The 23522-nt window shown below is 47.1% G+C and overlaps 3 protein-coding genes and 1 long non-coding RNA gene across 22 annotated transcripts in view; 2 read left to right on the forward strand and 2 right to left on the reverse strand.

Annotated features, from left to right (window-relative positions):
- Positions 1-5581: 5581 nt before the first annotated feature.
- On the reverse strand, positions 5582-7040 carry LOC147133755 (uncharacterized). The gene is made up of 3 exons (XR_015081935.1): positions 6496-7040; positions 6319-6390; positions 5582-6167 (listed from the first exon to the last, which is right to left on the reverse strand). It is a non-coding gene; the product is annotated as an uncharacterized LOC147133755 (long non-coding RNA).
- Positions 7041-7153: 113 nt separating this feature from the next.
- Positions 7154-12179, forward strand: foxred1 (FAD-dependent oxidoreductase domain containing 1). 3 transcript variants are annotated; one of them, XR_015081932.1, is made up of 11 exons: positions 7154-7684; positions 7881-8101; positions 8777-8891; positions 8959-9077; positions 9156-9250; positions 9808-9909; positions 9996-10072; positions 10613-10773; positions 10842-10971; positions 11346-11555; positions 11705-11851. XR_015081932.1 is itself a non-coding variant. In XM_086013506.1 (11 exons), exons 1-11 carry the CDS (start codon positions 7528-7530, stop codon positions 11957-11959), a joined length of 1638 nt encoding a protein of 545 aa, XP_085869632.1. In that variant the 5' UTR covers positions 7155-7527; the 3' UTR covers positions 11960-12179. The 3 variants fall into 3 exon arrangements, 2 of the variants coding, with proteins under 2 accessions (XP_085869632.1, XP_085869633.1); XM_086013506.1 differs by having other exon boundaries at positions 7155-7684; positions 8777-8887; positions 11705-12179; XM_086013507.1 differs by having other exon boundaries at positions 7157-7684; positions 8777-8887; positions 11451-11555; positions 11705-12179.
- The window catches only part of vps37d (VPS37D subunit of ESCRT-I), a 32914-nt gene continuing 16737 nt past the window's right edge, over positions 7346-23522 (reverse strand). Inside the window, exons 4-7 of one of the 4 annotated variants that reach the window (XR_015081933.1) lie at positions 23076-23330; positions 18538-18582; positions 9780-9924; positions 7346-7698 (exon numbers count right to left, since the gene is read on the reverse strand). Coding sequence is in view for 2 of the 4 variants with exons in the window: in XM_086013524.1 (XP_085869650.1) it covers positions 22797-23330 (534 nt within the window). In the remaining 2 variants the exon portion in view is untranslated. Of the gene's footprint in view, positions 7699-7805; positions 9925-17102; positions 18583-18700; positions 23331-23522 lie in introns of those variants that run through there. The other 3 variants (XR_015081934.1, XM_086013525.1, XM_086013524.1) reach the window with 3 other exon arrangements.
- LOC147133758 (ATP-sensitive inward rectifier potassium channel 1-like) lies at positions 12923-17024 on the forward strand. Of its 14 annotated transcripts, none has more exons than XM_086013516.1 (3): positions 12935-13068; positions 14293-14802; positions 14899-17024. In XM_086013516.1, the coding sequence occupies exon 3, from the start codon at positions 14900-14902 to the stop codon at positions 16049-16051; it is 1152 nt and encodes a 383-aa protein (XP_085869642.1). In that variant the 5' UTR covers positions 12935-13068; positions 14293-14802; position 14899; the 3' UTR covers positions 16052-17024. The 14 variants fall into 14 exon arrangements, with proteins under 14 accessions (XP_085869635.1, XP_085869642.1, XP_085869646.1 ...); XM_086013520.1 differs by having other exon boundaries at positions 14293-14400; XM_086013511.1 differs by having other exon boundaries at positions 12936-13068; positions 14293-14400; positions 14889-17024.

Raw genomic sequence — 23522 nt, forward strand, 5'->3', positions numbered from 1 at the left:
AACACACGGAAGTGGACAACGGCGATGGCAACCGGGACACAACATTCGGGCGTCCGGCTCCTGCTTGGCCGGTGCTTCGGAACCCGCTCGTTTACTCGGAGAACCGCTGTGCACAGAAAGCTCCGCCCATTCCCAAAACCAGGCCCTGCAAGCAAAAGGACAACGCAGCGCACAGACGGAACGACGGGACGATGACGACATGTACGGCGGCAGAACAGACCGTGGCAGCGTAGACAGCGGCGGCTGAACGCCACGGGACCGAGCATCGATCCCTGCGGGACTCCGGAGGTGACATTACCATTCTCAAAGGTCACATTGCCACGAATTACACGCTATGTGCTATCAGGGAAATCATTTATAACCCAGGAAAGTTTCTGAGCCTTTACATGCGGTGCACTTTCCAAAGTGATCTCCCGGTTTATTCCGATTGACGGAATCAAAAGGGGGAGGTCATGAGGTCAAGTGATGGATAACACAATTGATGAAGCGCCCGCGGAGCCCCACGGCTAGTAAAAGGTCATTCGCCGCTTCGGGGAGGGCGGTCTCACTCGCGTGAGATCCGGCCAATGCCGATCTCCGCGTCCGGCCTAAAATCGATGAAAAAGATTGCCCGAGGCGGCCGTTCGACTAGTCCACAAAAAAGGTGAAAACCAAAACGTGCCATTTCAACACAAACTCCACTTTTGCCGCCCTGCGGACGCCACTCGAAAAGAAACGTCGCGCCTAGCCGCCGCCGTCGTCGTCGTCGGGGCCGCCGTCGTCCCCGCTGCGCATCCCGCCCCCAATCCATCGGCGCCGGCGCGTTTCGACGCCGACAGTCGCTCATGAGGAACGCCAACTCATACACGCCGAGACGGATGAGCGACGCCGTCGCAGCGGGTCAGATGCGCAGAGGAGGGGGAGGAGGGGGGGAATGAATCGCGTGGGGGAAAAAGTCATTTGTGAAGAGTGAGCCCCCCGATGGCTGTTAGCGGTGAATCACGCGCATGATAATCAATAGCCAATTACGGTCAGCCTGCGTATCAATAAACGGAAGGAGTCCACGAGCGGCTTTGCATGAGCTCGCTTTCTCCTGGGAGCCGTTTGCATTCGCAAACACGCACACACCAGTCGCTGCGCGTGTGCGCGTGTGTGTGTGTGTGTGTGCGCGGTAGAAAAAGAAGAAAAAAAAAAAACAACATGATTGATTCTAAAAATAGTCCCGGAGCTAATTCCTCTGCCGTAAAAGGCGATTGATGGCGGCGGACATTTAAACAAGATTCCCCCCCCCCCCCCCCCCTCCACGGTGGACATTTCATCAGCCGCCTGAGCCGCTTTCCAAGACGGAGGCGCCTCCAAAAGTTGACGCAAGCGGCGTGACTTCCGCGGAAAGGCGGCATTTCCCACGGAAGAGCCCTTGGCCCCGTTGCTCAAAACCGTTGCGGCGTTGGACACGGCAAAAAACAACAATGAATTTTGCATGGATCAAGAATGACTCTATCAAAAAAAAAAACAAAAAAAAAAAAAACATTTTGATTTGCGCTAAATCAAAATGGCGCCCAAGTAAACGTTTGAAAGAGTCGAAGGTGATCGAGGACATGAGTCGGACACGGCGCACAGGCCAGCAATCGCCACAAGTTGACAGAAGATTGCCAGCCTCAAAGGAACCTCGTCTTCGTTCCCGTCCCGGCGCCGCAGGTGGAAGACAGTCGCGTCCAAAGAGTTGACATCAAAAGCTTGCGCTCTGACCCAGCCTGGTTCCTCTATCGCCATGGCAACATCTCGCCCCCCCCCCCCCCCCCCCTTTTGGAGTCTCATTAGCCGCAGCACACCCCGCAAAGTTCCACCACGGTGAAGGTCCTGAAGAGGCAACACTGGGAATATATAACAAGATTTTTTTTTTTTTTGAACGTGGGGGGGGGGTGTGGGGGCGTCGCACTTCAGCCCCCCCATTAGTCGGGTATGACCTGGGAGGCTGCAAGGCTAATTAAAATTGATGGCTGGCCGTCCTCGGCCGACCCGTCGGTAAGCAACAATGAGCGCGCGGCCGGCCTTTGATTTTCTTTCGAGGCGCATAAACGAGCCGGGCGAGTGGTCGCCGTGACAACCACCCGAGGAGGACGCGCCGAGGACGTCGCGGCGCTGCGCTTGCGCTTCGAAATCGGCGGCGCCCACTTCGCGGCTCGCCAACTCACTGACCAACGCAGGCTTTATGGATCTCAAAGCCAATTCCGGAAACTAACCAACCAACCAACCCACTAACTAATACTATAGCCAGCTCACTTAATCACAAACTAAACAAATTGTTACCCAACTGACAGACTAGGATAGGTTTGGGTAAATACATTTCTGGAAAGTAACTAGCAAAGATGGCACTCGCCACTTGACTTATTTGCCGACTTAATTAACTGACCAACTTAATACCTACCTAATTGATTAACTGTGTAGGTGAGGGATTGGGGTAGGTAAGTTGATCCCAAATTCTGAGGACTAAGCAACTAACTAACTGGCAGACTAACGAATGAACGCACAGTAGTAATGTATTGCCTAACTATTAACTAGGTTAGGGAAATAATTGCTGACATTCAAATCTATTCTGGAAGCTAACTAAGCCACTAGCTATCGACCTCGATAATCACTAGCTCAGGCGGATCCCTTTTCGATCCTGTTGGAAATTCTGAAAGGTTATTAACTCATTCACTCGCTACATAACTAAATAAGTAATTTAGTTAAGGCTAAGTTAGGTTGATACTTTTATTGATTCGAAGGGAATTTCTGGAAGCTAACACACTCACTAACCGCGTACTCCTCCACCAATGGATGCATGAACATATTACCTACCTAACCAGTTAACGAACGACCTGACTTGTTCGCAGACTTCATCACTAACTTATTGGCTTACTACCCAACAGTCTAGGTTAGCTTGAGGCCCCGAAAAAAGGAACCGAACGAACTAGGAAATAGACGTCACCGATTCCAGAGAAAGATACCGAACTGACTAACCAGGTCAGGTTGTTGATGATCGAAAGAAAGAAAACGCTTGAACAAGAATCAGCACACGAGCCACCAGACTCGATCGACTCACCGTGGCTAACCAGCAGACCAATCGAAAATAAGTGAATGTGCCGCGCGGCAGAATGTTAAACTGTCACGTAGAAACGCAATTGAAAAACCATTAGATATGCATCGGAGTTCAATCTCATAAAATTCCAATTACACGCACACACACACAGACAGACTCTGGTCTGAGGAGGGGTCAGGTAATTAGCCCCACCCACGAGGCTCTTTGCGCCTTATCTGACAGCCGAGCCAATCAGGATGCAAATAAAGGAAAGCTGAGAGGAGAGCACAACGTCTTCCTCTTTCGCTAATTCTTGCTCTCCTCGACGTCCATTTTTTTTTTTTCTTCTTTTTTTATTTTTGCCACTCGGGGCACAAAGCAGAGGCCAAACAATCCAATTGCACTATTAGCTGCAAATGCGTTGATTGCGTCCTTGGCCGTCAAAGCGACATCCCGCCGCGCGCACCCGGACGGAAGGTCGGCGGGCCGGCCGGCGCACTCGCGAAGAAAAGGTGGACAAATGCAATGAATAAGAAATGACGGCATTGCGACCGCCGGCTGCTCGCCTTCCACACGCCGGCCCTTGACTTGCCAAAAAAATGGAAAAGATATTCTTCCGTGGAAATGCGACTGACAATTTGTGTCATCTCAAGGATTTGGCAGGGAAAAAAAAAAAAAAAAAGGTCAACGACCAAACGTCAACATTAGAGGGGAAGTCAACTCAAACATTTATTTTTCATGGATATGTACTATGCAAGGCCACTAGTTGAAACAGAGCATTCTGATAAATATTGCGTTTGCGGAATAAGAGTTAATGCACTGTTTTTTAGCCATCGAGTTCCAAACTTGGTCGCGGACTGAATCGAACTTGTAAGTCAAGGCGCTAGCGTCCCTCAAGCGTCTCGTCCGTGGAACTTGAAGTCGGTGGTGGCTTTCAGTATGCGGCGCATGACGAAAGGCTCCACAGTCCAATTGGATTTGGCTCTAGATTGTGCGGCTCTCATCTCTGGCAAATGTCGACGTGTGGAAAGATTGGCCTCAGTTTCAGTGGCGGGCGGTGAAACCGAGCGTCAAATGGGATTTTTTTGCAAGTGCGCAGCATTTGATTGTGAAAGCAATAACAAACACCCCCCCCCCCCCCGAAATACAAGGCTTGGAGTATTAAAGTGTCACCGCGTCAGGAACGACCTCCCGGGCTCCGCCCACTGCTGCAATCCATGTTTGGAAGTCACCGCTCGCTTTCATGCGCACGCAGTAATGTGCAACGTTAGCGTTTGTCCACGCCGGACTTTTTTTCGCCCTAATGGCGGCTGAAGGGTGTGACTAAGCAATCATGTCAATATGGCCGCTAATCTGCGTGTGTGTTTGTATGTGCACGCACGCTTTCCATCTTCCTGCATTTGTGCTGATTTCAGAGGCGAGGACTAAAGTGACATTTTTAGCCCACCGCAGCAGCTTTTGCTATGCTAATGAGCTCTTTTCATTGAGTGGCGCCGCCGCCATTTTTTAGCATCCTCAGTGGGCTGGGCAGGATATGAAGGCCAAGCCTTTCATCTTTTGCGCTTACTTATTTGTTATTTGTGCGCCAGCCACGGCCCACGTTTTCTTTCTTTGTTCTCGACCGCCTCGGGCGCCGACGTTACGTCGGTCGTTTCAGGGCCAAAGCCTGCAGAAATGTGCTTAAGCGTCCGCATTGCAAGTCCGAGTCATCAATGCCTGTCAGCCGGCCGGCTGGCTTTTCGCTTCCGTGCACGCTGCCGACGGTGCAGCTTTTGCTCCGCTTAGTGCCAAGGAGGCGATTGGATACGGGCAAATGCCAGCATTTGATTTCACTCAATTGTTTTATACGACTTTTTTGGGGGGGATGATTATAAAATGCAACAAATAAGCATCTGTTTTGATCATGGATTAGGCTTATTGGGTTTCAAAGTACAGTTTTAAACTAGGATTAGGTTTCAAATGAGGGCGTTGAACTATAGGATTTCAATTGAGGGTGTCAAACTGGAGTTGGGGTTTCAAAGTAGGGTTTCAAACAACGGTTAGGGTTACAAAGTAGGGTACGTAAATGAAATAAAATGAAATACACGGCGGTGCCGTGTTCAAAAGAAATATTAACAAAGTCAACCCAAGCATATTTTTTTCGAGAATATGTTCTATGCAAGCCCGCTAGCTGAAACGAATATTGCGTTTGTGGAATAAGAGTTAATCCACCCGTTTTTAGGCATCTCAGGGGGCGGCCATTTTCAACAGAAGTGACAAAATGGCCGCCCCGTGAGATGCCTAAAAACGGGTGGATTTTGCTGCTTAACTCATATCCCACAAACGCAATATTCATCAGAATGCCGTGTTTCAACTAGTGGGCCTGCTGGGAACATATTCTTGAAAAAAATATGTTTGGGTTGCCCCCTTTAATATACAAAACAACAACAGCACCCACATCTTGTTCCCTGCTTCCTATTTACAGTTTTTACAGAAAATAGTGAAAAGCCGCAATTGATGGCCCCACTTTTTTATGTAATGGCCTTTGGATACCACAGGAGGGTAGCAAAACCCGTGTTTTATTCGCCAAAGCTATGGCCTGAGTAAATAAAAAACCCTGGCCTCACTTCAACATTGATGTTTGGCACTGAGATGGCGCCAAACAATATTTTTTTTTTTAATCAGACATGGCTTTGAAATGAGCACAAAAACAATTAACAGGTGAGTTTTGCAGCCAATAACAATGGATGGATTCACAAAAAAAAAAAAAGATATTTGAAGGCCTTCCTTGAGTCAAAGGCTCTTGGTGTTACCTTGACTTCCTGCCGCCAGCGCCACCCGGCTGCGGTTTCGGCGGTGAGGCGCTGGCGTTATCTCCTGCTGCCAGACGGCTTCACGCAACCGCGCGTGTGTGTGCGCCAAGTGTAAAAGGTGTGCCGAGGCGCTGGAGCGGCATCCCAATGTGACATTTGGGATGATGTAAAATATTGACAGATGTGTCTTCTTAGCGTCGTTCACACTTGAGCGTCTGTGCAGGGCACCATCGGCCATCATTTGTCTATGACTGTTTTTTTTTTGTTTTGTTTTTTTCTTTCTTTCAAGCGGTGTCGTCCTTCTCCAAGCATGGCTCGGAACGGCGCAATCCTACCTGGGGAACGAGTGGGTGGAGAAGAAGACTGAGGACGAGAGGACGGACGCTGCCCGTCTCCACCAAGGAGAACGCGACTCAGCCTGCCGTCCTATTTTTGGACCGGTTCACCGAGATACACGCTCGTGATGACAAGGCGCATGCTACTCACGTATTTCATCCGGGCCAAAAGAAGAGTGGGGTAGCACTTTCGAGACGTCCAGGAACCTTTGGGTCTGCAGCTCTGGAAATATCCGATTGGAACTTTCTAAAGTTCGAGGTAATACAAGTACCAAGACTAAAAGTTCTTGAAACTTCAATTGGGAATGTATAGAATACGTAATATTACATTTATGCCATTATAAGGTCGTAGGACCCCATGTCCTTTTTCCCAGCCAATCATCAAAACTGCTAATAAAAGAAAAATGTCCAATCAAATTATTTCTTAAAGTATTTTAAGAAATAAAACAATAAATGCATTTCATCACAGACTAATGTGACACGGATTCATATTTTTAGGGTTAGAAGATTTCTTTCAAAAACTAGAAAAGGGGGCAAAATCAAAACGCTGCTGATGCACCATACAAACGAAATGACAGCTGCCTCTAATCATTGGACCCATTTGTGCAGGTGCGCCTAATAAACTGGAAAGACTTTCATTTTGGACCAGCTCCTTGGACAGCTTATAATGGCCAGCTCTCTGCTGCCCCCTCTCGCCTTACACGGGAATTGCTTTTGCTCTAATTCAATCGCCGCCTCCAATTTTGGACCTAATCATCTAGTAAAAGCGTAATACTTTCTTCTACGTGATGATAAAGTGGTAGAAACCACACATCCAACACACATCCTTCGCTAAAATTAGTAATATAGTTGGCTGCCCCCGTGTATGTCTGAAGTCACCTCCGTCAAGTGTGGTCACATAAGAACCGGCTTTTGCTGTACCTGATTGGTCAATTACAGTCACATGACCACGGTCATCACGCGTGAGCTGAAGCTTGCGGAAGCACTCACGCAGTTCCGTGGCAATCCTTTCAAAGGATTGTTAAGCATTTGAGTTGCGTGTGTCTTTTTGAAATAAATATTGTTTACTTTGGATCATCTTTCCTAGGTTAGGTGTCTTACTTAGATGTTTTGAAATTAATTTCATTTTAAAAGTCGGAGTCTTTCACCGAAATATCGATACAGAGAGAGGGGACAACTCAAATTATGCTTTTATTTTGAAGACAGCCCACATGCTTGGTTTAACATGGGGAATACTCCGTAGAATTTCCTCAGGGGTTGTCTCGCTGCTGCCAAATTGCACATTTTCGCTGCACCCAAAGTATGTTGGTGGTCCATTTGCAAGCATCCCTTCAGCGTGTGAGCTAACTAAGGCAACGCGATGTCAACGTGGCGCAGCCTGCGTGCAAATGTGCCGACGCTCCGGGTTCCGCTTACCTCCAGACGGGTCGCACCGCACCACCGGTGGCCGTGCGGACTCGTACCGTCCCGCCGGAGCCTGAGCACCGGGAGGCTGCTGCGGAATGACTTCTTTAAAGGTAGGGCACCGTCTCTTGTTGGCACAAACAGAAGAGGGGAGGGGGGCGTTAAAATTCGAATGGGACAGAGTTTCAAATTACGCCGAATTAAAGGGCACCTCCGTAACATTAAGGAACGCACTCAAGTGAAATGCTCACGGTTTGTAGTTTGACCTCAAACCGAAGTATTGCTAAAATGTCTCAATTTTCCTGGCAGATCTGGAGGCCAAGTTGGCCGCCACGAGGAAGAAGGTGGCAAACGCTCTGCCGGGCAGCGCCTGGAGCCCGCTGGAGATCAGCCCCAACCTGCCGCCGGAGAGGACCGACATCGTGATCGTGGGCGGCGGCGTGGTGGGCTGGTCCGTGGCCTACTGGCTCAAGAAGAAGGAGGGGATCCGCGGGGGCCTCAAAGTCATCGTGGTCGAGAAGGACACGACGGTGAGTGCAAGTCGGATTGCAGGTGAATTGCCAGCTTCTCTCACTGCTACACGACAACATTTAGGAAACTCGATAGATTTGCTTAAGCGTCATTCAAATGCCAATTCGTGATGTAATAGCCCGAAATTATAATACTCTACATTTTTTTTAATTACAGTATTGCAATGTATGAGATTTGATGTCGAACTTTCGGGACATTTTAGCGACTACCTGATTTTTAAAGGCTGTTTGTTGTGAAAATGATATCAAGATAGCCAATAACAAGATAATTACATTTTAAATCAGGGTGAATATGGGTGGCGTGAGTACAAAAGCATTGCTTTGGCGCCATCCTGTCTTGCCTTTGTGCCTAGTAACTATGTTGAAACGAGTCGAGGAGCATTGAGACAAAAGTAGTGCTTTGCACCATCTTTTTGCCAAGAAAACTATGTTGAAGTGGATTGAGGGGCATCATTGACACAACAGTCCGGCTTTGGCGCATCCCGTGTCATCTTTGTGCCAACTTCATGGTGTGTGTTGGAACGGTGTTGCCGAGAGAAAGTTTTGAAGGACTCATGTAAAATATGCTTGACACTTTAAATCCAAAATAAATACGACTTCTAATGATAATCGATCAAAGTCTTTCAGTTGAAACAATGGAAGCATGACTTGTTGTTTCTTGTACTCGGGCGTCAGTACTCGCAGGCGTCGTCGGTGTTGTCGGCCGGGGGCATCCGCCAGCAGTTCTCCATGCCGGAGAACATCCACCTCTCCATGGCGACGGCCAACTTCCTGAGGAACATCAACGTAGGTCGGCCAAGCGAGCCGCTCGGTTGAGTCAAGCAAGCAAGCAAGTAAACGTGAGTCCCTTTCCTCAGGAGCACTTGGGCGTGCTGAACGACGACTCGGTGGACGTGCACTTCAACCAGGCGGGGTACTTGTTCCTGGCCAGCCACAAGGGGGCGCACGTCATGGAGGAGAATTACAAGACGCAGAGGTGGGCGGGTGGGCTCTCCGCTTGCGGTCGATGTCCCGCACATGTCGGGCCGCTTGTCACGCGTTTGCCTTGCGGCAGGGCTGCCGGAGCGCAAGTGTCTCTTCTGTCGCCGACGCAACTCCGAGAGAAATTTCCCTGGGTGAACACGCAAGACGTGGCGCTTGCTTCGTATGGTGAGCGCAGCTATTGCCACAACGTTTTCTCTTGTGGAAATGCTCAACATCTTTTAAAATGTCCGTCACTTGTGTATTTAATCCCATTATTTAGATCTGGAAAATATCCATTCAATATTTATGTGCTAAATTATTTTAATGATTATAAAATTACTATTTGTAATAGCCACTAATCATTCATGTGCCATGAATTATTTTTGTAGTATTTTTCACTGACTGTTTTTTTTGTATTCAGTTATTTTAATAAACGCAAGTTTAAGTGTCCTTTAAGTCTAATTGTTACATTAAATTCCTTTCGTAAATATAACATATATATAGTTTTTGAAACTGTTCATTGACTACCATTCATTGACTTGCTCATATATTATCTACATTAAATGTAAAAAAATAGCCCTTGCGTATTTTTTTACTCAATTATTTAATTGTTATGAATTATTTACTCAACGTAAGGAAAAAGTGACAAAGCGTTTGCGTATGTCTGAAAGGCTTTGACTCGATGTCCGAGTGTGCAAAGTTGGAGCAAACTGACCGGTCCTAACGTGCGTGCGTTCGTTGAGGTGTGGAGAACGAGGGCTGGTTCGACCCGTGGAGTTTGCTCAGCGCCCTGAGGAGGAAGGCCGTCTCCATGGGCGTCATCCAGTGTTGCGGAGAAGTCACCGGTGGAGAAACACTCGCTGCAACACATCGACGACACGTTAGCCACACGTCGGTGTCAACGCGCGATGACGTCGTGTCCCTTTGCCAGGTTTCCGATATTCCCGCAACGAAGCCACGACGGAGGACGGCGAACGTTTGGAGTTGCGCAGGATCAAATCTGTACAAGTGAGCGGCGGAGTCACATATTCAGATTTTTTTGTATTTATTTTTTATTTTTTTACCATCCTCCGTCATTCACGTTTTTGCACTCAGGACAAATAGTAGTTGAATGATGTTTTGCTTTGGTGCCAAGAAACTACCTTGAACTCAGCTTTATTTAGACAAAAGTAGTGTATTGGCGCCATCCGGGGGGTTGAGGAACTCTGTTGAATGTAGTTGAGAAGTATCACTTAGACAAGAATTGTGCTTTTCCGCCCTCTTTGTGGTATCCTTGCGCCGAGGAACAATGTTGGAGTCAGTTGAGGAGCAGCGTTTTGACAAGTAGTGCTTTGGCACCATTTTGTGGCATCTTTGTGCCAATGAACTACATAAAGTGAAGTGAGGAGCTTCATTCCGACCAAATTGGACTACACTGGCAGCGCGCAAGTCGAAATCCGGATTTTCCCGTAAAAAAACGCTTGCTGAAAATCTGCTTTATTAGCTGCTGTTCCTCGTATGTTCCTTACAATTGTTTGGCGGCGGGGTGGGGGGGGGGGGGCTGGTCAGGTGCGGATGCCTCGCAGTTTGGAGTACCAGCCGGTGGAGTGCGCCATTGTGGTGAACGCAGCCGGCGCCTTCTCGGCAAAACTGGCCCACATGCTGGGAATGGGATTCGGACCCAAGGACACCCTGGCGGGAATCCCGGTGCCGGTGGAACCGAGGAAAAGGTACCAAAAAGTTTCACTTGTGTCAATGGCCCGTTTTGGCGAGTTGTGACGCTTTGAATGCCTTTCAGGTTCATCTACGTCTTCCACTGTCCCGAAGGTCCCGGACTGGACACGCCCTTCCTCATCGACCACTCGGGCGTTTACTTCAGGAGGGAGGGGCTCGGAGGGAACTACATCGCCGGCAGGTCGCCCGACCAGGTTTGGACAACTTACTCAAACCGTTTCCTCTTTGGCCAGGAAGTAGTTTGAAAAATGAAAGCCCTGACACCCGTTTCACCGTGGGGCGCAAAAATGGGCGCACGTGTCGATTGTAACAGGACACGCAAAAAGGTCTCAAGGACCCATGACCCACATTGAACAGGAAGTCAGCCATTTTGGTATAAAAGCAGCCATTTTTGGACACATTGCTTCAGTCCGTTCCCCCGTAAAGTTGGAAAAAATGAGCCCCCGGCACTAGTGTCACACAAAATTGGTGGGACTTGTCTATCATGTCAGGATGCACCAAATTAAACAGGAAGTCAGCCATTTGGGTTGGAAGCAAAGAAAATATTCTTTCTCAATCGATTTTACAGATCAAAAAGAAATTGGGAGGACATGTCTATATGATGGCAGGAAACAGGATAAGGTCTCAAGGACCCGTGCCCCAAATCCAAATCCGTGCTCTTATGTTGCGTCAGGGAGAGGAGCCGGATGTCGCTAACCTGGATGTGGACCACCAGTTCTTCCAGGAGAAGATTTGGCCCCAATTGGCGCACCGCGTTCCCGCTTTTGAAAAACTGAAGGTAAGCGTAAACAACGTCACCTCCATGGATCATGCTCCGCTTCGGAGGTTCCGCTCCGTTACTGAAAAGTCGGCTCCAACAAAGGAGTGCCGAAATCCAGCCGAGAAGCCTTTGCGAGCGTTTTGCGCTTTGCTGTGGCTTGCGTGCAGGTGAGGAGCGCGTGGGCGGGCTACTACGATTACAACACGTTGGACCAGAACGGCATCGTGGGCGCGCACCCGCTGGTCTGCAACATGTACTTCGCCACGGGCTTCAGCGGCCACGGCCTGCAGCACTCGCCGGCCGTGGGCCGCGCCGTGGCCGAGCTCATCCTGGACGGCGGCTTCACCACGCTGGACCTCAGCCGGCTCGGCTTCCGCCGCATCGCCGATTGCGAGCCCATATTGGAGAGCAACATTGTCTAGCGGCCAGTTTTCTTTCTTTTTCTTTTCTCAGCGCCTATCCGAATTAAGATTTGGGTCTGGTGCAAAAGGGGTAGGGATGCATATTACCATTTTATAGTAAGCTAACTTATAGTAAGCTACACATTACTATTTTATAAATGAGTCGCACGTGACCTAATCATGCCGGGTCATCAGATCGTGAAAAAAGAAGGCTAAGCAGAATAAAGCATTAGCCAAAGAGCGTGTCGTGTCTCCCTGGCTCTGTATAGGATACGGTCGTCTTTCACGCCGAGGTTCTGCTAATCAGCTCTTTCTGTGCGTTGTGCTCTCAAAAGTGAAGTGACTTCTTATCGCCGCCGTTTTCTGATCGTCTCAACTACCAAAATTGTCAGCTGAGAGCTGTGAAACTGACGAGCGTCCCACCGCCGAGCCGACGTCACTCGCGGCTGTCGCCGATTGACGTGGCGGCGCTGGCAATGTTGCGCCCCACCTTGGTCCTATCTAGTTGTACTGAAGAGGAGCCGCTGCACCTGTCGATCCAGGACCGCTGCGGTCCCCAGACTGCAAGTACGTCTGCAAAGCGTCTGAGCTGAGCAGCTGCGAGTGGGAGCGGGCTACATGCTGGATTTGGAAGTTTCACTGTGCCTTTTTGGAATGTTGGGGGCAGCTGGAGTATGAGATTTTCTTGCCGTTTTGATTTTTTTATTTTTTTTAATGACCTAAAAAATTGCTCCCCAGCCCTAGAAGTGAAGTTAAGGCAAATTTTAAGAGGGTAGAAGGAAAGGAGGAAGCAATTTTTTGGTTGACGTTCTCATGACAGAAGCGCGTGTGGGCCCCGTCGAATGGAGGACGGGTAGAGTTTTCCTTTTTTCAAAAAAAAAATCTTTTCTACCAGATGACACCCAGGAAGAAGCAATATTTTAGGTGGTGATGATGGAGTAGGGAAGGCAAGGGGGGGTGGACGCAAGACCCAAGCCCAGTCTGGAAGTTGTGCATTAAATGCGTCCAGGCTGGCATGTGGCTGGGATTAGAACATTTCAGTGTGGCTTAAAATCTTTGCCCAGTGGCCGCTTGCTGGAAGAAAGCCAGTCGCAGCAGCGCAAGCAGCAGAAGCACAACGCCGGACTCAGGTATGCGCAAATCAACCTTTTCTGTACACGACACTGTGACTTTTCTGCACGTTTCTAATACAGCGGGTTAACTCCATTTTGGTCGTTTTCAGGTTAAATGCAGAAATGGAAAAAAATATGAAAACTGGTTTTAAATCAAGATTTGGTTCCAATCTTGACAAATAGGGGTCAAGTCTGTTAGTGTACATGGCACTTTTTGGTGTTTGTTTGCTTAAAGTTCATATTTTATGAGGTACTGTTACATGTGAGGGGCATTTTGGATTTAGACCACTATTGCGCAATCTTTTTTTGTGTTGGCTAAAGTGAAAACTTGACTTAATGAAAAAAGATGTGCATTTTGTTGCGTGAATGTTAATGATTTTTCAAACCACTTTTATTACATTTTGGTGGAAAAATATTCAAATTCATTGTGTTTTTAAAGACTACCTAACTTGGAAATATCAAATCCCGCATCGTGACGTTCACTGTTGAACTTCATTTTCACGTCAAAAAGTGAGTGGCTGACTTTTTCAAAAACTTGGGCTGGGCCTCATTGCGCATTTTGGGGTATTTTTAGTTCATCCGACCCCCACCCCCCCAAAAAAAGCGTCCCATCGGTGCGTTCAGGAACCCTGGGAGTTCTCCCAACGAATTTCAAATTTGCATGTTACGTCGTGTTAATAAAGGCAAGTGTGACACGTCATTCGGTGACGCAAAAAGACGAAGGCCCCTGACGCCGAGAAGCTTCCCGCAAAGCCGTCGTGACTTTTAAGGAGACGACTTTTGCATAAGAATGAAAGTGTCGACGCCGTCTCGCGGCTCCCTGCTCGTCCTTATTCGTATCAAGGGAGCGCGCATGCCAGGTAAATCTGTTGGCTTTTGACGGGGAAAGCTCCAGCTGAGCAAAAATACCGAAATGATTAGCTCGTGAATAACTGCACAATTGTCAGAGACACACCCTAAAATGTTTTACATCTGTTATTGGCGGAGCCCATGTCCACATTTTACACGTGTCCCAATACTTTTGTTAACGTGCGGCAGAAGTACCACCTAAAATCATCATCATCATCATCATCATCCTGAGCTGAGCCTTTCTGTACCACCAAAACGGGATAGGGCAGAGGGCCCCAAGTGCTCATCGACGACAAGATGTGCATTTCAGATTTTGCAACATTAACTGCGCTTTGAAATAGACGGAAATTGAAAGTTGCACTTTATGATTTCATTGTGCCTATTCTGTTGAAGGGCAGTTTATTCCACCCGCTGGCTGGCAACCAGTTGAAGGTGTGCTCCGCCTCCTGCCCGAAGACAGCAGGGATGGGCTCCAGCACGACGCGACCCTCGTGAAGATCGGTGCGTTAGATAATGGCTGCATTTTTCAACCAAATGTACTTGATTTTTTCCCCCCGATGCACCCTTAGTGGCACTGCGCTTTGATATCCACTGCCAGATCGTGACGGTGTTTTGCGCATCACCTTTCTTTATGCGTCCCGTGGTCGATTAGCGACCAAGCGGGGGGGGGGGGTGTGTGTGCAGTAAAGCCCCGATTATTTGCCTCGCGGCGAATGGCAAAGATTCACAAGTAATTGCCGCCGCCTGTAAATCGGGTTTGCAATTGGCTGTAGATGCCACGGGATGGCGGCAAAGGACTACCTTCGTCCAAACAAAGCTCCTCAACTCACTTGAAATTGTTTCCATGGCACCAAGATGGCACCAGATGGCGTGTCGTTTGGACGGAACGACTTAAACTAACAAGTACCGCTGTCGAGAATTCCCATCATTTATCCAAGGTGAAAATAATCCTAACCCTACTATACCCCACACCCCCCCCCAACCGCAAGGTATTTCCAGGATGTTCCAGCGGTTCCAGGGTCACATCCAGCCAAAGGTGCACCCGGGGCGCAAAAGCCGCCTGGTGACCAAAGACGGGCGCTGCAACATCGAGTTTGGCAAAAGGGAGCCGGGCAACCACTTGGCCTACCTGGTGGACGTGTGGACCACCTTCGTGGAGATCCGCTGGCGCTTCGTGCTGCTTCTGTTCGTGGCGTCTTTCATGGGGAGCTGGTTCATCTTCAGCCTGCTGTGGTACTGGATCGCCCGGAGCAACGGCGACATGTCGACGCAGAACCGCGGCAACCACACCATGTGCATCGCCAACGTCAACAGCCTGACCACGGCCTTTCTCTACTCCCTGGAGACGCAGACCACCATCGGCTACGGCGGCCGGGCCCCGACCGGCCAGTGCGCCGGGACGGTGGCGGTCATCATCCTCCAGTCCATGGCCGGCGTCTTCATCAACAGCTTCATGTGCGGCATCATCCTGGCCAAAATCTCCCTGCCCAAGAGACGAGCCAAGACGGTGAGCTTCAGCGACACGGCCGTTATCTGCCTGAAGAACGGCAAACTCTGCCTCCAGATCCGCGTGGCCAACCTGCGCAAGACGCTCCTGATCGGGAGCCAGATCTACGGAAAGCTCCTGAAGACCACCACCACCACGGACGGCGAGACCCTGATCTTGGACCAGCTCGACATCCACTTCACAGTGGACGCCGGCAAGGACAACCTGTTCTTCATTTGCCCCTTGACACTCTACCACGTGATCAACCGGGCCAGCCCCTTCTACGAGATCTCCGCCGACACGCTGCCCCACCAGGACTTTGAGTTGGTGGTCTTCTTGGACGGCACGGCCGAGTCCACCAGTTCCATCTGCCAGGTGCGGACCTCTTACATCCCCCAGGAGATCCAGTGGGGGCACAACTTCCTGCCCATCATCTCACGAACCAAGACGGGCAAGTACTGTGTGGATTTCTCCAACTTTTCCAAAACGGTGCGGGTGGCGACGCCGCACTGCGCCCAGTGCTTCGAGGGCAAAGTGGACGCCGAGCACCGGATCCACAACCAACACATGAAAGACAATCAGAAGAACCAGCAGAAGACTGGCATCCACAACTTAGCCTTCCAGGTCACTGACATTCACGACGCCATAGACGTCACCAAGATGTGAGCTGCCGCGCTTCACATATGCAAAGACGGAAGCACCAAAACGTCCAGAAAAATCTGTCCGGGCCGGGACCATTTGTTGAGCTTTAGAACCGGCTCCGGGGTCAAACCAGACAGGCAGTTTCAAGTAACATTTTAACGTTCTTAACTGTTACGCAAGTGTTTAGAGAAGTTAAGAATAAAACTAGAGCGAACTTTGACCAAGTCGCGCGAGATCGGCTTTGCAATTTTTGGTCAAATTACGAACGGTTCTGTTCCACGGTGATTAGTTCAGATTTAGATTTAGAACCAAATCCGGGGCTCAAACTGGCAAAAGTTCTAAGGGCCAATTTATGGTTCTTCAAGCTTTTGCAAGTTTTGGGAGAAGTTAGCAATCAAAACCTAATCAAGTCACACGAGAGAGGAGGAAGTCACGCAGGGTTTTCAGAGACAAAATGATCAAAAGTTCTGAACGGTAACTTTGACGTCAAAGGACAGATGAGCATTTCGATTCGTCTCGTCTCCCTTTGACAAGCATTTGTGGTCAAATCTCATGGCGATGTGCCAAAAACGTCTCAAAGTGATAAATCATCAATGGTCATTTTGATAAGTGACAAATTTAGCTAAAGTCACATAAGCTATTTTGTGTGACTGGAAAGGCGTATTTGGTCAAACTGGCAGTCGTCCGACTGAACTCTGAAGGACGTTGAAAGTACGCGGCAGTGAAAGGAGGCATTACGAGTGAATGGCACAGCGGGTGCCTCTTGAGAAGATTAACGTCTGAGTCGGTTTTAATGAAAAACTACATTGTGCGGGGCAGGGAGGAAAAAAATCCCAACACACACGGGCCTTTTCGCACGTTGTCATTATTGCCACTAAAACAGCAACTCATCGTGACAGATTGACTGAGTCGTTTGCCTTCATGAGAAGGACGCAGCTAAATGCTGGTTTGTAACTCGGGCAAGTTACTCAATAAAATCTTTGTTTCCACAATGAAACGACTGTAGTTTCTTTTCTATTCATTAGGTTAATTTGATTTTGACGTGCCACAATGACAGTGGTGCAGTAGACTGATGGCCGGTAGAGGGCAGCAAAACACCATCACAAAATAAACATCAGCAAACGTTTTCATCTGATTTGGTACTCAAATGACATTTATTTATGGACTATTCTATAAGAAAAAGATGCATTTGGTATTTAACTAGTGGGCTAAAACCACTAATTGATACATTTACAGTAAGGAATAAAAGGAATAATTCTACAAACTAAATCTTTAAGTAAGATAAGCAGGGTTGCTGCACGTTAAGCATATTTAAAAAAATACAATAGTATTAAATGCGTATTTGTATACAAAAATTTCGTCATTTTGCAAATAAAACAAATGTAATACTAGATTGAAAACACGTCTCTTTTTCATTAGAATTAAAAAGTGTTTTAAAAATTCATGAGGTATACTTTACAGTATTGATTATGTATCAACAGAGCATACCAAATCTGTTGTAAAACGAATTGAATCATTGTCTCGTTTATAATTACAATTTTCCGATGAAAATTAAAGTCATTAAAATACGTACTTTTTTAACTTGTTAAAATATGTACAAATGTCTTATTTTATTTACGATAAATCAACTAACCAATTATTTGATTAGATAAATGGATAAAACCTTAAAATACATTGTAAGTAACAATTTTTGAAAAATAAATAAAATGCAGGACTCGGTGGTGCATATCGACCCCTAATGGAAAAAGGAAAAAAGACCATAAAAAAAAGTGCAGGTCATGTTGACAGGCGGCCGCTAGAGGGCACCAGAGCGACAATATGACGACACGAGGGGCACACTACCAAACCAAAAAATGTTTTTTCTGCAACTGCTCTCTCAAACTGACAGCCATGTTATGCCGGTTCTTGTAAGGAAATCATTCATATTTCAGAACAGCGCATCAAACGTGTCTCGCGGTGCCTTGTTTTTGGATGACAACTAGGCTTCATCTGCATAACAACGACACCTCAAGTGTGACTGCAAGTTTGGCAGTGACTGTGTGAAATAACGGCGAGATTAAAAATTAACAAACGGGAGAAAATAAGAGAGACGGCTGAGCAAAGGCAGACGGAAAATATACTTGGTGGTTTGAAATGTGCAAAATAATGACGTTTGGCCATTTGCGTAAGCATACGAGGTGATGCTGACAAATGAATCGCGTCTGTAAAGTGCACCTCGGCTGCTTTAATGTGAGGTACGACTCAATGTGGTTGGTTGCAAATCGATTATGGACAACTTTGAACTCCGGTGATCTCATTTTGACCTTGGTCATTCATCCGAAAAACGTTGCGTGCCAAATTTGTAAACAGTCATTTAAATAACTGAGAAAACGTTGAATTTTGGTCATTGACACGCTTGACCTTGTATCTGTGATCCTACTACAAGTCCGCCAAGATTGGAGGCAGTTGGATTAAAATTGTGGGGAAATGATTGTGTGTGTGTGTGTGTGTGTGTTTGACCTTGCTCTGACCTTGAGCATTGTCCTCCCCCTTGAACCATCCACCTGTGAGCAGCTCTGAAGCCAAAGAACAAACATGGTTAATGTCAAGAGTTTCCCTGCTGACTGGAGAGGTTGACATTCAAAACTGTTGGGGACAAAGACACAAGGAAAACGCAGTGATCTGACGCCGTGGTTTTGCACTAACAAGTGTGTAACAAATGTGCTTTATTGACAAGTCCAGATGGAAATGATGTCACCTGTAAACATGTTTTGTGTAAGGTCACTTGAATGTCGGCAGAAGGGAGCCAGAGGAAGTTAGCGCAATGAATTCGGATGTTTTTTTTGTTTTTTTTAACGCATTGTACATAATTGTACATTTTTAGTCAAACATACAGGACAACTTTCCCCAGCAGCCTTCATTGGAAAAAAAATGGGATTTAACACACGGCGATTGTTGTGCATCTTCTTTGGCTTTTTGTCACCGTGGAAACGGTGTCACGATAGCCTTAGAACAGGAAGTGGAAGTCACCCAAAGTGTCTGGCTGCTGGTTTGCATAATTTGAGAGACAACCTAAAACAACAAACTAAACAAAATGAAAAGAAACTACTTTTAAAGCTGAGACACAATTGAGTTTCATATGATTCGGCTTCCACAGATTAAAAAAAATATGTTTTCAATACTTTTTAAAGTAGTCCCATTTGTGCTACATACTGTAATTTTTGTTTTTCATATTTTAGACAGTCACATCAAGACATTGGTTTAAAAAAAAGTTTTCACAAATATCGAATATACATAATACAATATATTTTATAATTACTTTCTAGTTTTTTTTGCTGTATTTGATTATTTTTACATATATTTTTTAAATAAAAATTGTTTTTACTGTTTTTTTTGGGGGGGGTAAAGCCGATCATGGCTAATGACAGCGTGGACTTCACTAGATTCCCATTTGTATTGATTTTTATTTTCCTTATTAGATGTGACATTTTTTTATACATTGTATTACAATAAAAATATGCTGTTCTTTGGCTGTATATTTCACAAATATTTTATCTGAAATTTTTGTGCGGTGCATGTTTCAAATGAAAAGTAGATCAGACGCTAACACTAATAGCTAACAATAGCACGGACTGGACACGTTTTGTCTTTTGAGGGCAAGTAGTTTTACTGTATTGTCATCTTGGTGACCATTGCTGAATTTTCCAACAACTTTTCTCTTGCTGAAAAAAAAAAAGGAATCTATTTCACCTTGTAGTTTCGCCCAAAAACTGCTTCCTCATCTATTAGTCAAGGACAACAATGATGCTGCAATGCTAACTGCACTATTATTAGCCTCATCATAATGATGCGAAGCGACAGCCTGCTGGCTCACGAGACCCATCAATGTCGACTTCACATGCGGCTTTACGCTTGGGTATGCAAACACGCTAACATCCTGGCGTGACCCGAAACTTTTGAAAAGGCTGCTGGGGAAGCGTTTACGGAGCATTTCATCGTTCGAGCATTTCATCCATTCGTTCTAGTACAGTCTGTCTACACTAGCAAGACAATAGAGTGTGCCCTAATAGAAGGACTGCATCTTACTAGTAATGTTTTTCACGACTACAGTAGGATACCTCTGGACACTAGTTGGTGTGGGACAACTTTTTTTTTGTTGACATGTTTGGCCTACAAGTACAAATAAATGCTGAAGCAGCCACAGAAAGCTATTTGAGCATTTATTCCATATCCTTGATATCCAACTTCAGGTCTGTGTACACTTTGTCTGCACTAGTAAGAAAACTGCGCAGCATTTTTACAAATATTAGTTAGTAGTACTAATAACGCAACTACATGCTGACTATGAATTTAAATCACTGATGAGGCGACTGGTATGGTCCAAGAAGCTACTACTGCGTGACACATGCCAGCTAGTTGGGCCTAGTTTTGTTACTAGTGCAGCACGGTAGTTTAAATAAAAAGTCACTAGTACAGGGGGTGAAAAAATAGTAAAAAAAACAGTCATTCTACTACTGCGCTGAATTGTCTTGCTAGTGAGGACAACGAGCGTACTAGTTAGGCTAGCGGAGCCTTTTTCCTTTCCTGAGTGGACACAAAAGTGCGCGTCCAGCCACCAGTGCTCAGGGACAGCGTCACATCAAATAGCCAAGTCCTTTTTCTAAAGCCAAAAAGATCAGGAAATGTCCCATTTCCTCAAATCGTGGACACGCAGCTGCAGATGTTTGTTCAAGGTGAGGCGTTCAATCAATGGCCACTATTTGAGGGAATAGAAGTCAAATTGCAGCTACCAGGACTGGGTTTATCGGGCCCAATGCTTTCATCTTGAGCAGATTTGCGCATCTTTTTGGCAATCTGAAACAATATTTTCTTTGTTAAACGCAGCGAGACGCCGCCGCGTGAGTATCTAGGTCACATTTTTGTGCATTATTTAATTTTGGAGGGCATCGTCAAGAGGCTGTAAAATAATACGTGGAAAAAGTTCTGCAGCGGCGGTGTTCATTACCGTGGGGAATCTCATTCGAAGGCGCAATGAGAGAGCTGATGGATGCGACTGGGCACTGGTCGCCGGAAGGCACCTTCTCAAGTAGGAGTTTGTCAAAGCGGCGTAAACGTTCTCTGATCACTCGCTGGTGGAAGAGCGAGCGGACTCATTAAGAGAGAATGATTCTAATCCCCAACAAGCGAGGACGGCGTCTCCTCCCGTGGCGCGTTGGAGGAGAAATCTTGCAAACGTGCAGCAGCTCATTGAAGGCAGCCATTCAAAAGAGGATTTACACCAATAAATTAAAAAAATGTAAAAAAAAAAAAAAAAAAAATCTAACACTGGAGCTGGATTCCACAAGAACGCCTTGAGAATTTTCCGTCCATTTCCTGGACTGCTTGTCATCATTGGCGTTGCGTGTAACTGGACCCGAACCCCGGCTGAGGTTGGGCGACAGAAGCGGAGTACACCCGAAATTGGTCGTCAGTCCATTCACACTCACATTCGCATCCATGAACAATTTCAGGTCTTTGAGAACATTGGAGAAAGCGGAGATTCAAACCCGAATCTCTTGACTGTGAGGCGGCCGTGTTAACCACTAGTCCACCGCGCTGCCACCCATATCCAGCAGTCAATTGTACACCCTTGAGGGTCGCCAGCAGAGGTGGGAAGTAACACATGATATTTACTCGGCTACATTTAAGGTGTTTTTGGGATACATAGCAAAATACTTTTTACTTACGAGTATTTTTGTTACCAAGTACCGGTACTTTTATTCCATTCCAATGAGCAACACTTGCACTCGCGACTTTGCGTAAGCGGTGGAGTGGTTCGGTTCGCATCTCGGTTTGGTGCTCAAAGTTTTCGGTTTGCAATGCGATAACTCGTACAAAAATGTCTTGTATAGTTACGGTCTAGCTTGATGGTTTATGTTATTTGTTGTGTCCTGCCTAGGACTCGAGTGTGAATCACGATGCAGCACCATCTCGGTTTAGCGCTCATGAGGGCGAATAAACGAAAACATCGAACGGAACACAAGACGGACCGAACGGAAACTAGCGTTGTAACGTTTGTCTTGTCTTCTACTTTGATATAAGTTTGGAGTTTCTTTTTTTCCCAGACATTTTTTTCCCAGTAAAGAGAGAAAAAAAATGTCTGGGGAAAAAAATGAAATTCCCAACGTATACAAACGGAAACAGTTTGTTTTGTTTAGAGAGTATGTATCGTTTCAGTTCAATTGAAATTGTCGATCAATATTTGAATAGAAATTGAATAACTCTAACCCTTTAAATATTGTCATTTCATATTTCATCGAGTTGAGGCTTTAAATAAAACCATACAGTAGAAATAAATCAGAAGTTACTCACACGTCACTCAATATTTGAGTCATTTTTTTTCACTGAATACTCGTAGTAACTATTTGGAGGCCTACTTTAAAGTCCCATTGTTCTCAAGTAAGAGCACTCTTACTCGAGTACAAGTTGTGGCTACTCTACCCACCTCTGTTTGCCAATCAATCGCAGGCATTCACACATTGACATCGGTGGACAATTTCGAGTCTTCAGTCAAGTTTGAAAGTTTGTTTTTGGAATCTGGCAGCAAGTCCAAGAAACCAAAAACAGAGATTCAAACTCGGATCTCTCCACTGTGAGGCTGATGCGTAAAGCACAAGGCCACCGTGCTCTTGAGAGAAATTTGTCCTGTCAAATCAGATATTCCAACGAGTAAACGCATCCCGCCATTTCGGGACGGTCTTTCCAAGGATGCACATTCCCGGGTAAACCCCGCCTTCTTCCCGTTCCCGACCTATCGGAGGGGCGGCTGTGGCTGTTGGGGGTTGGGCCTGTAGAGCTGCTGCAATCGTACCGGCCGCCCATTGGCCGGCCAGCCCCCGGGCAGCTGTCCGATCACCCTGAGCCCCACCGGGTGAAGGGGGGCGCCGGGGCCCGGGACGTGTCCCTGTGGGTGGGGATCAGGCGGGGGAGTCCTGGCCTGCTGTGCCTGTGCCTGTGCTGGGGCCGCGGCGGGGAGGGGGGAAACGGGGTAATGCGGCAGCAGGATGGCCGGCGTCAGGCCGTAGCGTACCTGGAAGACCCGGAGAGGTCCCTGCGGCAGGTAGCCGTTGGGCCGCGGCGGTTCCGGAGCGTCTGCCTTCACCTCCTCGAGGACTTTGCCCACCGCCTCCTGGCCGCCGCCCGCTTTGCCGGGGCGCCTCATGATCAAGTCCTGCATCTTCTCCGCCTGCGCTCGCCGGATGTGGTAAGTCCTCCTGGAGCGCTGGAAGGAATCCAAGAAGTCCTCCAGGCTCATGTTGCCCACCATGAACTTGTCCAGCAGCTCCTGGCAAGACAAAAAAAATAAATCAATCAAACAATGTGAGCAGATGACACTCGCAAAGGGGAGGAACCTTTCTGGTAAATTTACACGGGAAGTGAAAGGTGCAGTTTACAATAGAAAGAAAAAAAAAAAAGACATGACCATAGAGAACATATTACAGGGTCAATGTTGCACAGGCCTCCAGAATAGACAAAA

Source organism: Filicampus tigris, chromosome 17, assembly GCF_054856515.1.
Source record: "Filicampus tigris isolate MCC_2025a chromosome 17, RoL_Ftig_1.0, whole genome shotgun sequence".
NCBI classification, from domain to species: domain Eukaryota; kingdom Metazoa; phylum Chordata; class Actinopteri; order Syngnathiformes; family Syngnathidae; genus Filicampus; species Filicampus tigris.

Bases quoted from the DNA above. Each gene is read 5' to 3' on its own strand.
- foxred1 (XM_086013506.1), top strand. From the start codon at position 7,528: ATGTCAACGTGGCGCAGCCTGCGTGCAAATGTGCCGACGCTCCGGGTT. The intron at 7,685-7,880 runs GTAGGGCACCGT...TTTTCCTGGCAG, and splicing joins GCGGAATGACTTCTTTAAAG to ATCTGGAGGCCAAGTTGGCC. The intron at 9,910-9,995 runs GTGGAGAAACAC...TCCCTTTGCCAG, and splicing joins GTGTTGCGGAGAAGTCACCG to GTTTCCGATATTCCCGCAAC.
- LOC147133758 (XM_086013508.1), top strand. From the start codon at position 13,841: ATGAAAGTGTCGACGCCGTCTCGCGGCTCCCTGCTCGTCCTTATTCGT. The intron at 13,911-14,292 runs GTAAATCTGTTG...ATTCTGTTGAAG, and splicing joins CAAGGGAGCGCGCATGCCAG to GGCAGTTTATTCCACCCGCT. The intron at 14,401-14,888 runs GTGCGTTAGATA...CCCAACCGCAAG, and splicing joins CGCGACCCTCGTGAAGATCG to GTATTTCCAGGATGTTCCAG.